The sequence below is a fragment of the Acipenser ruthenus genome, chromosome 16 (assembly GCF_902713425.1).
Source record: "Acipenser ruthenus chromosome 16, fAciRut3.2 maternal haplotype, whole genome shotgun sequence".
Classification (NCBI taxonomy): Eukaryota; Metazoa; Chordata; class Actinopteri; order Acipenseriformes; family Acipenseridae; genus Acipenser; species Acipenser ruthenus.
The window spans coordinates 5079109-5095072 of NC_081204.1; the positions used below are offsets into that span (position 1 = coordinate 5079109).

The following is a 15964-nucleotide window of genomic DNA, read 5'->3' on the forward strand; positions in this document are numbered from 1 at the left end:
TAATACTCAATTATAATGTCTACAAAATATATTGACAAAGACTTTTAGTTGCAAAGTCTGTTTAAATATATTATTTTTCTATTTAATACCACCATAAGTGTGTGTGTGTGTGTGTGTGTGTGTGTTGGATTCGTGTTTTTAAACATACTTTTTTGTGTCTTGAAGGTGTGTTTGCCGGAATGGGTATGAAGGAGATGGCTTTTCTTGTCAGGAAATGAACCCCTGTCAGAAGGCTGACCGAGGTGGCTGTTCTGCAAATGTGAGCATCTACTTTCTTGTCATGAGGCTTGTTTCCAATATTGTCACATTTATGTCAGCATTCATCTGTGTATGCATGTAATGTTGTGCTGTGCAATCTTTTTATTATTCAAAAGTATTCACCTAACAGTAGTGTCCACCTAGTGGTCAAATCTAAGTACAACATTATGTATTTTATTGTTGTCTGCAGTAAATGTCCACTGTGTGTCCGTTTCTGTAGTGGTGTGTGATTTCATTCATTCCAGTAGATATGACGAGTGGATAATGTTTATTGGATTAATTATGATATGCAAACACTAGCTTTCAAAGGTTTAGAAGTCTCCCATGCAGGTGTAAGTGGAAATGAAAAGTTATTGTTGTTTATTTTATTTGTAATGTCTTTTTACCTGTTTCTGAAGGCAAGGTGCATCTACACAAGCCCAGGCAATGCCACCTGCATTTGTAATGAAGGCTGGGCAGGGGATGGGCAAGCCTGTGTGGAGATTGACAACTGTTTACTTAATAACAGAGGAGGCTGCCATTACAATGCAGACTGTATAACTCAGGGTCCTGGACAGGTACCTGTACATTTCTGTAATAATAAAAACATAATTTTTGTGCTAATTGCTGCCTTACCACACCATCAGTAATATGGAAGAGCAGATTTTTGAAGCAAAAACTCCAATGTTTTACTTCAAACTCCAATGTTTTTAAAGGAGAACATTTCACGCTGCTAATTAACTTAGAAGAGACCTGAGTTGCATTCTGTATGTGTTTTTATATGTTTAATTAAATATGTTTTGATTACTTAATAAAGATTAATATTCATGGGAACTTTCTTGACTGTTGTGTGGGGAATAAATGTCCCTTGTAGTTGATTCAATTCCTTTTTTTTTTCTTTTCAGAGCGAGTGTGTGTGTAAGAAGAACTATATGGGAGATGGTTATAACTGTGACATAATAAACCCCTGTTTGCAAAGCAATGGAGGCTGTCATTCCTTGGTTGGTTCATTTATTTTTCGGTGCTGTTGCCCAGCTTGTTTTATATCTGTGGTATAGTTCTTAAGTGGTAGGGGTATGGGATGGGCTATCTAGTCATGTTGCCTAGGAACCGGACAAGCTTTCATGGGCTGAATGGTCTCCTCTCGTTCGTAAATGTTCTTATGTTCTTAAGTTTTCCTTCAGCCTACAAAATATACATTACTGCATAGCAAGTATACATTAAAAATAATCCTAATAATAGTTTTCTCCCCACGGCAGGCTAAGTGCAAGCCTCTTGGAGATGGTGAACGAGAGTGTCTTTGCCCTGAGGGTTATGGAGGGGATGGAGCTATATGCTACGGAAACATTTTAACAGTAGATCTTATTTTTAAATCTCTTTTTCAATCATGTTGTTTTAACTGATTACTTAATTTCTGATTATTAATTACAGTTTGCTGTTTCATTGATCAGTGATTGATATTTTGATTATTAATTACAGTTTGCTGTTTCATTGATCAGTGATTGATATTTTGATTATTAATTACAGTTTGCTGTTTCATTGATCAGTGATTGATATTTTGATTATTAATTACAGTTTGCTGTTTCATTGATCAGTGATTGATATTTTGATTATTAATTACAGTTTGCTGTTTTATTAATCAGTGATTGATATTGATAATACAAGTGCTGCTTCCACCAGGCCATCACTGAGAATGAGCTGATTTGTCTGTTTTAAAGAACTGAATTTAAATAACTGCATTTCTAACTTGTATGTGCCTGCTTATTACGCATGTTCCCTAATGTATTGTTGCTGTGCCGTTTAGGAACTGGCAAGCAATTCCAACTTCTTCAGTTTTTATCAGTGGATCAAGGTATGCTGTCTCATGGGTTCTGAAATAGATTCTTAATGTGATATACGTACTGTGTGCAGACCATTCACTTTTTAGATTGTAATGTGCATGTTGATAGGGAAAAAATGAGGGAGCATTGTATGCTATATCAAGAGCAGCCATTTTTCTACAAGAAGATACTGTTTCCATGCTAAAGAAAAAAGAATTAGAATTTAGACCCAGCAAATTGTGTTTGTAAGATACCAAAAAACTCTAAACTAATAGTAAAGCTTATCAAGGACAACTGTGTGACACGTTATTTAAAATGTAATTGCTGTATCTGAACTACTCTATATCTTGTCAGAAACTGTTGTTGAATCAGGCTGGTGTATTATTTAAGGCGGCATGATAATGCAGGTTGGGAAGATACATTTGAGAGGTTACATTTTTTTGGTTTTCTGCTCAATACAGAGTTCCTCATTGTCTAACCCAGAAGGCAATGTAACTGTCCTGGTGCCATCTGAAAATGCCATAAAGGGTTTGAAAGAAGAGGTTCGAGAATTCTGGATGAAGCCTTACATGCTGCCATTTCTAGTCCGGTAGGTGAACCAATAGTCATGCTCTATCTGATTTCCCATGTCGATATACCACATTCCAGCTGTGGCCTTACTTCATGTAGGGCTCTCTTTAATTGTCATTGGACAGGGACTTCTATGGTAACCAATGCGTATGCTGTTTGTTGTATAGGCAGGTTGTTTTAAGCAAAACCATTTTTTACTATAGCAATGTGAAGCGCTGTGCATTGTTGCCTATGGTGTTCAGCTCTTGTGTTGCTGTCTTGTCAGAGTGCACTTTCTGGAAGGCGCGTTTACCACGGATGATCTAAAGCAGCGAGGAGATGTGGAGCTGTCCACACTGAACCCACGCACAAAGTGGGAAGTAAAGGACACCAGTGGGGTAGGAGAAGAGTGTTGTATGCTTGCATGTTAAGCTGTACACTTTGATTGTGACATGCTTTCTAATCGCACACAAAGACACGCATGCACAGAAACCACACACAGTATCTGCATGATTGTATCAGGTACTGCAATTGAGTTATTGAGGGAGATGACCAGGCTGCAGAGAGATCACTGCAGTTCAAGTTCAAAACTGTTGCTTCCCTTTGTTCTAAGCAGACCTAGTTTTCATAACATTGTGCTTCTTTTCGCAGACTGTGATGATACAGAACGCCAGCATCCTCATTTCTGACATTCCTGCAGTGAATGGTTTCATTAACGTCATTGACCAGGTAAAATTCAACACCTCTGTACATCTTTAAACATAGATTGCGATTCAGTGATTCGGTGTGCAATGATATTCAACGCTTGTAAATACGTCTTCCTCTGTAGGTTTTAATACCCTCACTGGCAGATATTCCCCCGCCACCCCCAGGTCTAATGCAAGTCCTGAATCAAACCACCTCCTTCAGCTTGTTCAAGAAGGCTTTACTGGTAAGGTTATAGCACTGCAGGAGATTGGATCCTTAACACACCATACTTATTACAGGAATGGAAATAAGACTCCCATTGCATAGCTTGTTACCTATACACTGGGGCTAATCAAGCACGTATTAAAACCTGGAATGGGTGAAAATGGCTATGTAATACAAGTCTTACTTCCATCCCAGTATTCTATATTCCTATAATATAACTTGTGTTAATTAATATTTTTTTCTCCAAAAATCCTTTGCCCTCCAGTTTCCAGTGATATGTACACCCGCACAGAAACACATATTACAATAATTAGCAATGTTTAATGCTATTTTAGTCTTTCCTTATTTAGTGTATTTAGTGCATGCTTTCTCAAAGCCTTCTAAAACCTAATCTGTTTCGCTTGTCTCCCTTTTAGCATTACAATCTGACAGAGAAAATTGACTCATCAGAAAAGTACACCATTCTTATTCCTTTCAATAAAGCAATAGAGGATCATCTCAATGCAACAGGATCAGAAGAGCTGGTATGAATTTATTTTATAACCGTGTGTTAGCAGACGATATCACAGAATTTACAATGTAATTGCCCCCTTCACCGTCCCCAGATTTGAACGTATTCTGCTTCTATTCTCATTTGCTTTTATTTTATTACCAGTTGCTTTTCAGTTTTAGAACAACGTGGTTATTGTGATATTGTTTTTATTTATTTCGATTATTTCATTTATTACTTTCAGTTGAAACTTAATTCATTTTTAAACTTTTCAAACTTTGCAATACTGGAGGTTCGTGATAAATGTCTGTTGAATTTAACTGAATTTTTTTTAAATTTATGACATTGATTTTGATATATGTGGCATGCAACACCTTGTCACTAAAATCAATGTTCAGTCATACTTTTGTTTAGCTTTACATATTAGAGATTCAGATATGCATGTTTCTTGATTAATTGTGGATCAGTAATTAAAGTAAAATATGTATTTATTTATCTACACAGATATACAGGTATGTTATTAAGGTAGGGATTATCAGGATATATTCTTTTCAGCTGGCTATCAATAACACAACATCTCATTATCTTTTAACCCTGTTCTCTGGCCCTTCCTCTACATTGACAGGATGAAGACTCTGTAAGGTATCACATCATAGTGGAAGAAAGACTGCTGCCTGGGAATCTGAGGAATGGGATTCACAAAAGTACTATGTTGGGATCCTCTTATCAAATAATGTTTCACAATAACAATGAAAACCAGGTAAGATGTGGCACAAACTGAGAGGGTCCGGACTATCAACCTGAGAGTGAAGGGAGGCAGATAGTGTAGAGCACTGTAGGTACTGTTTTCAGCCAGGTTCAGAACCCACAAGCTCCTTCACTCAAAGAGCTTCTTGTTTATGAGGGCTTTATCTCCAGGTCTGACTTGGTAGAGTACTATTTAATCTTGGCTGAATACCATCTTAAGCAAGACAAACAAAAAAGAAATGTATATGTTTGTCTGTCTTTGTCTTGTTTTCTAGACCTATGCCAATGAAGTGCCACTGAACGGGGTATTTTATAGTACTAGAAATGGGATGTTGATGGGCATTTCTCAGCTTTTACACATTCATAAGAACCGATGTGACAAAAACGTAACCATTCCAACAAAGGTAAACGCGGTAATAAGGTTCCTACAATTTAATGTCGTTTGTCCTAAAGCAACTTTGTAAATACTACTCAAACTAAAAATATATGTAACAATTGAATGTATTGACTATTTTCTCAATATGAGCTTTTTTTTTTTTTTTTACATGCAGTTGTATTGTGAGAGTGTGACTTTGTGCCCAATACCTTCCTGATACTGTGTTGTAACTCATGTCTCTTTATATAAGGGGTTCTGTGGACGTTGTGATGGAAACTACAGGTGTCCTAAGAGAGCAATCCCAGTAAGTTGTTTTTGATCTAATGAGATTTTTTAAGAATTGTAAAATAGATACTGTATTGTATGTATTTTTAGTTATACTAGCATTGAGTTACTTCTGACAAAAAAAAAAAAAAGATCCACAGGTTACTGGTTGACAAAACGAATTCTAATGTTTTGCTTTTCATGTGAAGCTTACTCATGTAGCAGATATGGCAGCTCTGAAGTCGAACTGCAAATACAGAAAAAAGAATAAAAAAGTGGATGGTTGTTCCTACCAGTGTTTGACTGTCACCGAGGTAAGTGGGTGCCAATAATTGTGCTGTGTTCTACTGTATTTGGAATGTGTATGTGTATACATGTGCGTGTGCGTGTGCGTGTGTGTTTGAAAGGAGGTACAACTGCAGTTCACTGCATTGTCTTTACTTGTCTTTCTGCATAGCTGAAGAAAGGCTTTTGTCCGAAACAAATAATTTTTTAATCATTTAAATTAAAAAAAAGTGTCATTTGTGTGTGTGTTTCTTTTGGAAAGGTTTGAAAAGGTTCACACAAAAAAGTTGTTTTTTCTCAAAAGAGCCAACTTCCCCAACGTTTCGTTATGCTTAACAAGGGAAAGTGTGTTTTGAAAACAAACTGTGGAGGTGCTGTAGGATTTTGATGCCACTTAATATTAATTAGTATTTGTATTGCTCTTGTGTTTAAAAGGACCATAATTGCTGTCCAGGCTATTTTGGACTAAATTGCTTTAAGTGCCCAGGAAAGCCAGGGAACTGGTGTTCCAACAACGGCATCTGTCAGGATGGTGTTCTGGGCTCAGGGGATTGCCTGTGCAAAGAAGGGTTCCACGGCACCGCCTGTGAAGATTGTGAGCCTGGACGACATGGGACCAGCTGTGAATCAGGTGATCTAAGATATGCTGTAATACCTGTAAACATAGCACAGTGCATGTTCACGCCTTTGTCTGTGTTTGCATTGTTCTGACGATGTCCTGCAGGGAATTAAAGTGTGACTCATCTGTTTATGCTTAGAATGTACATGCATCCATGGGAAATGTCTCGATGGAATAGGAGGCGATGGGAAGTGTGTCTGCTACAAAGGGTGGAAAGGAGCAAACTGCTCCGTAGGTAAGTAACAACTAACTTCATTGCTTACAAATGGTATTCTTGCTCTGTTTTCCAATTAAGAGGTACTGAAATCGCTGAAAGAAAGTAGAACTACTGTACAGGTTTTGCCTGCATTATACAGGCTAATGACCAATGTAACTAAATGTTTTTTTCTTATCAATCCATTACATTAATTTAGAAAAAAATTTAACAAAAAATATGGTTGCACGTTAATGGTAAAGAGTTATTTTGAGCAATTATTATTATTATTATTATTATTATTATTATTATTATTATTATTATTATTATTATTATTATTATCTTTTTTTCAGAAATTGTTGCTGACCCATGCAATGACACATGTGACCCTAACGCCAAGTAAGTGCCCATGCTTAATGCCAAAAAGAAGTACGAAAAGGTTTACTTGGCATATATACCATGTGTAGTTGCTTGATTAGTGGGTGAAGGCAAGAGGGCAGGAAAAATCTCTTTTCCTACAAACCATTTTCCTAAAGCAATGGTGATTACAGTCTCTTGGGATTGTGGTTCAGGGGTGCAGGATTTGGAAGCCTCCAGCTGTGGTTTTGTATTTACCATAGTAATGAAGTATAATTCTTCCTGTAATATTAATGAACCTGGTAATGTTTTGCAGCTGCTTAACGGGCCTCCCTGGGTCGCTCCCGACCTGCTCTTGCTCTGCTGGATACGCTGGGAATGGAAGCTTCTGCTCAGGTCCGCTTGTTCTTTCGGTTCTATGCACCCTTTTCAAACATATTGACACAGTCTCCACTGACCCAGATCTGCTTTAAAATAATAGGTTGTCACTTTAAACAACCACGTGCTACCATGCCATTCAACCAGGTCCAGGGACACATAACTTCTCTGGATGTTTATAGGGTTTATTATTTATTACCAACAATAATGGAGAACCAGGAGGAGGCTGCAGGTGACAAACATATATATAAAATGCAATGCAATATAATCACTTAGTTTTAAATTGACAAAGCATAGTAACTTGTTCTGTGGGTGTTATTTGCAGAGATTAATCCATGTGATAGTGGTAATGGGGGATGCTCAGAGCATGCAAACTGCACTAAGATCTCCCCTGGGGAGAGGAGCTGCACATGTACTGAAGGCTACTTTGGTGACGGGGTGGTGTGTATAGGTAAGTGCTAATGCATTCAAATAGAGCAGCTTATTTTGAAGCATTCGTTCCATTTGGATATGATACACGGAGGATGTCTGTGTGTTGTAATCTTTTGTAGTGATATATCTTATTTGCAGGGCATGTGTGTCAAATGCATGAATTGTTATTAGAAGGTCGAAGAGGGTACCAGAGCTGCAATAGAGGAACATTATAAAATGAACTGTATGTTTATTAGAAGGACCAAGAGGGGCTATTGGAAAATGGTTACACAATAAATAATTGTTAAAGAATGATGTGACCACAGGTTTGGTATAAAAAGCCTTGTATTGAGCTTATTTGTTGGACCAGAGTAACGAGGACTTAACACTCAGTCATCCCTGAAATTGGTACTAATGCATAAAGTGCCTTTTTTGTATTGCATGCTGATTTTTGCAGTTTAATAAAGCATTGAAAATGTTATGTTATGTTCCACTTTACAGAGAAAGACGGCTGTCTAATAGACCACGGAGGGTGTCATCGTCTAGCTGAATGCATCAAAACAGGGCCTAATTTAGTAAGAGTTTATTTGTTTTCTCATTATTTCAGCTGAGGAATGCTTGCTGCGTAATTCACTCATACTGATTAAAAGCACTAAGCAGTTGGTGTCAACTTTAAAGCAAAGGACCATCACCACCTGACCTCCTTCATAACATTCCCCTCTCAGTAACACGTAACAGTGACAATGTAAAATACCCGAGAATCAGGTCTCTGCTTCACTGTCCTTTCACCTCTACACCAGCTATCAGATATCCCTCATTTCATCATTATACTTCAATGGAGATAGACGGAGCCCAGATCATCACTTTCTCTACAGGGACAATTATTCCAAAATCCTTGCTGCTGGCTGCCATTTTTTCTTCTTTCTTTTTTTACAGGTTGGTTGCAACTGTCTCCCAGGCTACAGTGGGGATGGTAAAATGTGTTTGCCGATCAATCCTTGCAAAACGGTATGCTTCTTTTGTATTCCATAAGTCATTAATCAAGTATTTGTCAAATGATATACAGTACTATTTCATTAAAGTCATAACTTTTGAAAAAATAAATTAGTGGGAAAACTGCATGATAAGAATGCATTTGTGTAAACTACAAACTTTTAGCATTTAACATTAATTGATGCCGTTTGAAATAATAATGCTGTATGTTTTTTTTCAAATTTTATCAGATATTCTTTCCTTTTTATTTTTACGGAATTTACATTACAAATGGAGTCAGTGTCAGCTACAGTATATCTGTAATCCTTCATATATTGATGCAACAAAATAGGCATTTGGAAACAATAAAACCTATACCGTATTGCTAATTTGATTTGTTAAAATGCTAAGCTTGGATGAAGTACAGGAAACACAGCCAGTGTTAGTAAGAATATTCTTTCTGATGACTGTTTATGCCCGATTGATTTACCTGCTATTCTTCATGTGTTGCAGAACAATGGAGGCTGCAGTGATTTTGCCTGGTGTAGATACACTGAGCCAGGGTCCCGCAATTGCTCCTGTAGGTTTAGCTATGTTGGAGATGGTCTGACATGCAGAGGAAGGTTACATCGGGTAGGTGTTTCTTGAACTAGCTCTCGGGCGGGGGTGAGGGGGGGGGGTGTGTGGTGGGGTGGCAGAGTTGTGCTTATTGATCAGCTTGTATTGATATCCATTTCCATAACTTAAAAGCAATGAAAAGTATTGTTAACTAAGGCCTCATGGCTTGATCCTAACACAGTTTTAATTTCCTAGGAACTAGACCGAGAACCAGCAGCTTCATGGTTTAATAAAAAGGCACAGGTATGTGACACCTACAGAGAAGCTATATACAGTGTGTATATCCTGAAAGGCAGAACAGTTGTATTCGGTGCTTTGTGGTTGTTGCTGTTATACTTTTTGTTCAACTTTGTGACAGAGAAGGGCAGCTGATGAAGCATGTTGTACTATTCATTGGGAATAGCATTTGTGGTTTGACACACAACAAAAATATAGCTTTCATGACTGTTTTTTGCTTGGGCCTTTCGTCTTAATAGCTACTGAGCCGAGAACACCACACAGCACCTATTTAACACAATCCCACATGACAAAGAATCCTTCAGAAATTGAATAAATCATATATATATATATATATATATATACATATATATATATATATATATATATATATATATATATATATATATATATATATATAAATCCTTTACAAAGGTCATATAGGATTTTTCACCAGGGAAAGCCAATAATTGTGTATCCTTTTGTTTACTTTACAGACGCACATGTTGAAGGAGTTAAATGGAGACGGGCCTTTCACTGTCTTTGTTCCCCATCAGGATTACATTAGTAATGACACGGTAATACCTTTCATTTACTTGGGAGCGGTTCCTGTTCTGTTCATTTGGTTTCGTGCATCCTGATGTAAAATTAAAGTAAAACAAATCCTACCACATCGACAGTGGGAGATGTACAGATTAGGACAGTGTGTTGGGATTAAATGCTAGTTTTCCACAACGCATTACAGCTGACCATCTTGTATGATGTCATGTATTTCTTTTTTTAACGTCTTGGTATCCTTATGGATCTAGAGTCGCCTTGTGTTTCTCTTTAGGGACATCATCCCAACATTATTACTGGGAGTTGTGGAACCCTGAAACTGAGATTAGTAAAGGAAAAAATATATATTTAAGCGTTTACTGCAACATGCTGATCATCACACAAGCTAATCATTGTTAAGTGTAGGAAAAGAGCAGAGGGTAATACAGTAATGAAAAGTAGCATATGTAAAACTAAGCCAAGCAGAACAACAATTCAGCTGGTGCTTTCTTCAGTGTACCACATTAGTACACTGAAGATGGCTAGCCAAAACATTGGTCTGCTTATTTAGTTACTTATAGACTTTGTCATCGACTGTTTTGAAGTTATGACTCAAACGCACCTCCTTGTTTTAATTGAAACCACGTGCTCATTTAGCTTCAGTGGCTGAAGGATTAATTTCAACAGCTGATACCTCTTTGAGCAGATAGAGGAGTGGAAGAACAAGAGTCTGACTGGTCACATGGTACGCTATCACGTTGTTGGCTGCCAGACGCTGCTGCTCTCTGATATTCAGTCCCTCAGCACACTGGTCACTCTGTCTGGAAGCTCCCTGCAGATATCGGTGGAAGAGGTACATGTCATCAGTTTTTATATTATGATGAGTGAGAGAGAGAGAGAGAGAGAGAGAGAGAGAGAGAGAGAGAGAGAGAGAGAGAGAGAGAGAGAGAGAGAGAGAAAGAGAGAGAGAGAGAGACCATTCTCTAGACCATGAAAAAAGAAATGTCAGGGATGGTCCAAAGTGACCTACGGGCGACTGCATAAAATTAATCAAGTAAAATGTTTAATACACTGAATTTATCCTTTAGGACTTTATTTTACTGAATGTAATTGTTAAGGAGTTGTCGGCAACTGGACACAGGTCTTTCAGTATAATTCAACTGGACACAGGTCTTTCAGTATAAGCCTTAATGTATTTCAGAGTTGAAGCTGATGACTGGTGTTTATGAGTATAAAAACAGAGCTGACCACGAACGTGTATGTCAATGTGTTTGTTTTTTTTCTTCTTTAATTTTATGTAGGACACCGTTTACCTAAACAAAGAAGTGAAAATCGTCAGCAGTGACTTTGTGACCTCCAATGGGGTTATTCATTTTATTGACAAGGTTTTAGTCCCCAGCGATCTGCAGAACAAAAGTGACTTACATCAACCTAAGGTATGTTACCATTCCCATTTAACTGAATTATGCATTGAAAACTGGGTAAAGTTTTTTATTTTCTTCTGTCAAGTGTAAATCATATTGTGATGTATCATTTCAGAAAAATGTTACTGAAACAGCAGAGTCTCACGGATATACTGTATTCAGCAAGCTGCTGCAGGTAATGCTTGTTTTTTTTCAATCCTGTTTTGGTTACATTAATGACTAATGCTCAGTGCTGTTATCCTAAATCTCAAGGTTCCTGGAACACCACTAAAATATAGATTTTTCTTAAGCAAGAATTATACGAATTGACATTGTATTTCTATATTGAACTTCAAGTAACACATATAATAGATAATGCATTAATCTAATTTCTACAAGTCTTTCTTCATCTTATCAGAAGGCTTTACTTGGCGTGTCTGTATGTCCGAGGCATCGTTTGTGTTGGTTTCTACAGTCATAGTAAACGATTACATATGGCATATAGTGGAAAGCCAAGTACTACTGACTATGCCGTGTCTCTTTACCAAGACATGAGGATGGGATAATGACCTTATCTGGGGTTTTAGCCATCCGCATACCTGTTCTAAGAAATGTATCAAGGTTTATCCTGTAAATCAGAATGCATGATTGAAAGATATGGTGAAGTTTTAAATATGCATGCGTTGTTGCCTTGTATAAGATACATAAAAAAAGGAATACTTTGCTTTTTTTGCTTTTTAGGATGCAGGCTTGCTGTCGATGGTACAAAATAGTCTCCACCACCCTTTCACAATGCTGTGGCCTACTGACAAGGTTTTTAATTCTCTCCCTGATGAAAGAAAGAAATGGCTGTACAGTGAAGATCACAGAGATAAACTGGCAGCGTATATCAAAGCTCACATCATAAGGGATAACAAGGTAAGGGCAGCAGCACTGAGAACACAGACTACAATCATTAGACCTGCTTTTCTGTTTTCATTTCAACAAAGGATTGTGTGTTTGTGTGCTGACTTGTTTATTTCATTGCTTTATGTTTCAGATTGTGGCGGCTGATCTGCCAAATCAGAAATCCCTGAGAACACTGTATGGTTCACTGATCTCGTTCGCCTGCAGCAGAAACATAACTGTAAGTGGAATGCATCAGACCCCAGTAGATTTAGTACAAATTTGACAAATGTATATGTTGTGTGATACACTGCCGTCACGGATTCTGTCCTGTCCCCTGTCGGTGAGATGAGGTTAAAAGCTCTAAAAACCACAAATGCAGACGAGCCCGGCTTTATTTTATATAGCGCCTTTCATAGTGGACCACCATCACAAAGCACTTTTACAAGATGGAGTAACAACAAAATGCATAATACATGATATACAGTACAAAAAAAAACCAATGCATAATACATTAAATACAGTGGAAAGTGCATAATATATGATGATAGTAGCATAATACATGAAATAGTAGCAGCAACACAGCAGCTAATAGCAGATATCAGACTTAAAGAGCATGGAAGGCAAGAGAGAACAGGTGGGTCTTGAGAGTTGATTTAAAGCGAGCGGCGGTGGGAGCGTCACGCACCAAAGCTGGGAGAGAGTTGCTAACATGCTGTTGTTTTTCTCGTAAGGGTGACATTTTTGTGGATGATGGGAATGCTAAGATAGTTGACCGGCAGATAGAGTTCGATGTTGGGATTGCTTATGGGATAGACCAGCTCCTGGAACCGCCCAACATGGGGGCCCGCTGCGATGATTTTGTAACCACAACGGTTTCTGTGAGTACTTACGTTAGTAAAAGCCGTGTACTGTGTGTTAGCAAGGTGATAGGTAACTGAGGAAAGCAGATTAACACAAAGGGGAAATAATGGGGTCAGAGAAAACGAGACCTGCATGGAAAATACTAGTTCTAAATAGGAAAGGATCTGAAATAGGTAGATAAGGAAGGAACCCCAAGTAAAGGTGTATGTTTGAGCCTAAATTAAGTGTTGCAACATGTTTAACTTTATTAATCATTTCCTGAGGGAGAACGATTATTAAATACACCTTCATGACTTTATGTGTGTAAACTGAATCTCAGTTTTCTTTTCCCTTTCAGGGTAGGTGTGGGAGCTGCAGTTTCACACCGTCATGTCCTACTGGATCGACTATGGTTGTAAGTTTTGTAAGATTTTCAAAAGAATGTCTGTAAGCCTGTGTCTAGTCTTGAGTCTGTCTTTGTGAGAGTGTATCTTGAGAGTACAGGTATTATTAGGTAACACTAAACACCTTGCGTTGAAAGGTTTAAGTAGCTCTTAGCCACAAACACTGTTGCTGATTAGTTGTTTTAATGCTGGTTCTGTAACATTAGCAGTTCTAGCAGACTTTAGCACTGCGATAATGCTTTGTTAAAAAGTCCCTGGGATTTTCACAATATAGAAGTTGCTCCAGCTTCCTGTGTTATCCTGTGAATAAGTCTTCTCTTGTTTTTATTACAGAGAGTTAGTCTGTGTTCACATCCTTACTATTATACTTCTGGCTTGTTTCACTCACCTTTTGGGTACCGTAGAAGATACCATCATTTGATGAATCCCTTCCACCATCAGCTTTCAGCTGGTTGTATGAAGGAATGCAATTCTACACAGTGGGTTGAAAAGTGTTGTAAAAATCATTATGGAAGGGATTGCCAAGGTAGGCTCTTTAACACATCGAAATTATTATTATTATTATTATTATTATTATTATTATTATTATTATTATTATTTTGGGGGTTTTTTTGTTTTACTTTATCTCAAGAAGATTTTGATGTGTGAAATAATACTGTAATGCTTGACCAGAACATTCATATATAAATAACAAATGAAAGCTGAACAATAAACCAGGAAATCAATACTAGTAAACAACAGTAAGTTACAGAGTTGAAAATAGAATGTTTTTTTATATGTTTCAGTCTGCCCTGGTGGTCTGGAGGCTCCCTGCAGTAACCATGGTGCTTGTAATGATGGGATGGCTGAACAAGGCAAATGCAACTGCTCATTGGGGTTCACCGGGACAACATGTGGACAGTGCGCTCCCAACCGATATGGACCAGACTGTAGGGGTGTGTAACACTCACAATTGCACTTTCATTTCAAGTCTAGGACTCAAGGTGAATCGATTGCTGTATCCCATGATTCTAAGCCTGTCTGCGTAGAATGGAAGTTAAACTCTGAAAAAGAGTATTGGCGAACAGGCATACTTCCTTGTTTGATGCGTACAGTGCTGTGTTTCCCTTTCAGAATGCAGTTGCACTGTGCATGGGAAGTGTGCTGAAGGAATTGATGGAGATGGAAGCTGCTTCTGCAAGGAGGGCTGGACAGGAGAGAACTGTGAACTCCAGCTTGGTAAGGCACAGTACGGTAAATGCATCTAACACTAGCACAAACTGATCAAGCTGTAAGATTCAGACGTCTTGCCTCATAGGTTGCTTTCCCGCTTTCATTATATTTGACTTTACATTTCTGTCAGCTTCAACAGTAGTCTGAAAAGTGATGCTGCACTGTGTGAATGCAAAAATAATGCCAAGTTGAAATGAAAGCTGCGCCAAAATGATAAGTATCAAATTCTTTCTGTTTTTTTTGTTACTGGTCCTTAAGGAGTGAAGCCTGTTTGTACACCTGAATGCGATGCCAATGCTGTATGCCAGCCTAACAACATATGCGAGTGTGATTCACTGTATGAGGGGGATGGTAGAAACTGTACAGGTAACAATTATTGTTTTTCTTCCAAAAATGTAGCGTAACTAACATTGCTGTGAAACGACATGCAGCGAAGGGACGGAACTGCTGCTTCCTTCGTTTCTGCACCACGGATAGCTCTGGAGATGAAATGGCTCTATTTTGTCTCAACAGTTGTGGATTTGTGCATGGATTCCAATGGAGGATGTCATGAGCACGCAACCTGCACTCAGAACGATGTCAGTCGCACCTGTACGTGTTTGCCTGCCTATACGGGAGATGGCTACTCCTGTACAGCAATAAACCGCTGTGTATCTGATAATGGAGGATGTAGTGAATTTGCCACGTGTATCTTCACTGGTCCAGTAAGTAGCCTACAATATTGGGTTATGTTACATCAGCCTGCAACATAACAGGTTTTAGAGATAGTTCTTTCAGAGCAATACGTTTTACTTAAACTCAACTCTGGTACAGTGCTGTTACTTCAGTGTCTGATTTGAAAATAATATCAGTGAATTAGGGTCCTCACACAGTAAAGTAAGGCCAGTGAAGTAAACAGAGACCACTGAAAAATGGACACTGTGATCCCAAGGCACAATCAAATGAATGTGATTAGGCCCAAATATGTACATGTTTGGTTCAGCTTTGTGATATTTGTATTGGGGTCTGTTTCACAGAATGAACGAAGGTGTGAATGCAATGAAGGCTTTGTGGGTAATGGAGTGCAGTGTCTGGAAAAAGCAATTCCTCCACTAGATCGCTGCTTAGAGGAGAATGGAGGCTGTCATCCACAGGCTATTTGCGCAGACCTTCACTTTGAAGGTGAGAAATCACCGACTGTCCTAATATATACTAACTCCCCAGATTTAGCGAAGACACAAATCACGAGGTAGTGGC

General features: G+C 38.2%; 1 protein-coding gene across 2 annotated transcripts in view; it reads left to right on the forward strand.

Annotated features, from left to right (window-relative positions):
* LOC117414193 (stabilin-1-like) overlaps positions 1-15964 on the forward strand; it is a 31399-nt gene that overhangs the window by 11497 nt on the left and 3938 nt on the right. For both annotated transcript variants that reach the window (XM_058988536.1, XM_058988535.1), the window contains exons 24-60: positions 166-259; positions 657-815; positions 1143-1238; positions 1497-1592; positions 2042-2089; positions 2519-2646; positions 2893-3004; positions 3258-3335; positions 3436-3537; positions 3935-4042; positions 4634-4768; positions 5031-5159; positions 5382-5435; positions 5605-5709; positions 6116-6311; positions 6439-6534; positions 6846-6891; positions 7166-7245; positions 7553-7678; positions 8140-8213; positions 8575-8646; positions 9124-9243; positions 9424-9471; positions 9942-10022; positions 10688-10834; positions 11283-11417; positions 11521-11580; positions 12126-12302; positions 12424-12510; positions 13004-13150; positions 13471-13527; positions 13850-14042; positions 14302-14451; positions 14630-14734; positions 14987-15094; positions 15242-15432; positions 15745-15889. In XM_058988536.1, the coding sequence (XP_058844519.1) occupies positions 166-259; positions 657-815; positions 1143-1238; positions 1497-1592; positions 2042-2089; positions 2519-2646; positions 2893-3004; positions 3258-3335; positions 3436-3537; positions 3935-4042; positions 4634-4768; positions 5031-5159; positions 5382-5435; positions 5605-5709; positions 6116-6311; positions 6439-6534; positions 6846-6891; positions 7166-7245; positions 7553-7678; positions 8140-8213; positions 8575-8646; positions 9124-9243; positions 9424-9471; positions 9942-10022; positions 10688-10834; positions 11283-11417; positions 11521-11580; positions 12126-12302; positions 12424-12510; positions 13004-13150; positions 13471-13527; positions 13850-14042; positions 14302-14451; positions 14630-14734; positions 14987-15094; positions 15242-15432; positions 15745-15889 (4085 nt within the window). The remainder of the gene's footprint in view (positions 1-165; positions 260-656; positions 816-1142; positions 1239-1496; positions 1593-2041; positions 2090-2518; positions 2647-2892; positions 3005-3257; positions 3336-3435; positions 3538-3934; positions 4043-4633; positions 4769-5030; positions 5160-5381; positions 5436-5604; positions 5710-6115; positions 6312-6438; positions 6535-6845; positions 6892-7165; positions 7246-7552; positions 7679-8139; positions 8214-8574; positions 8647-9123; positions 9244-9423; positions 9472-9941; positions 10023-10687; positions 10835-11282; positions 11418-11520; positions 11581-12125; positions 12303-12423; positions 12511-13003; positions 13151-13470; positions 13528-13849; positions 14043-14301; positions 14452-14629; positions 14735-14986; positions 15095-15241; positions 15433-15744; positions 15890-15964) is intronic.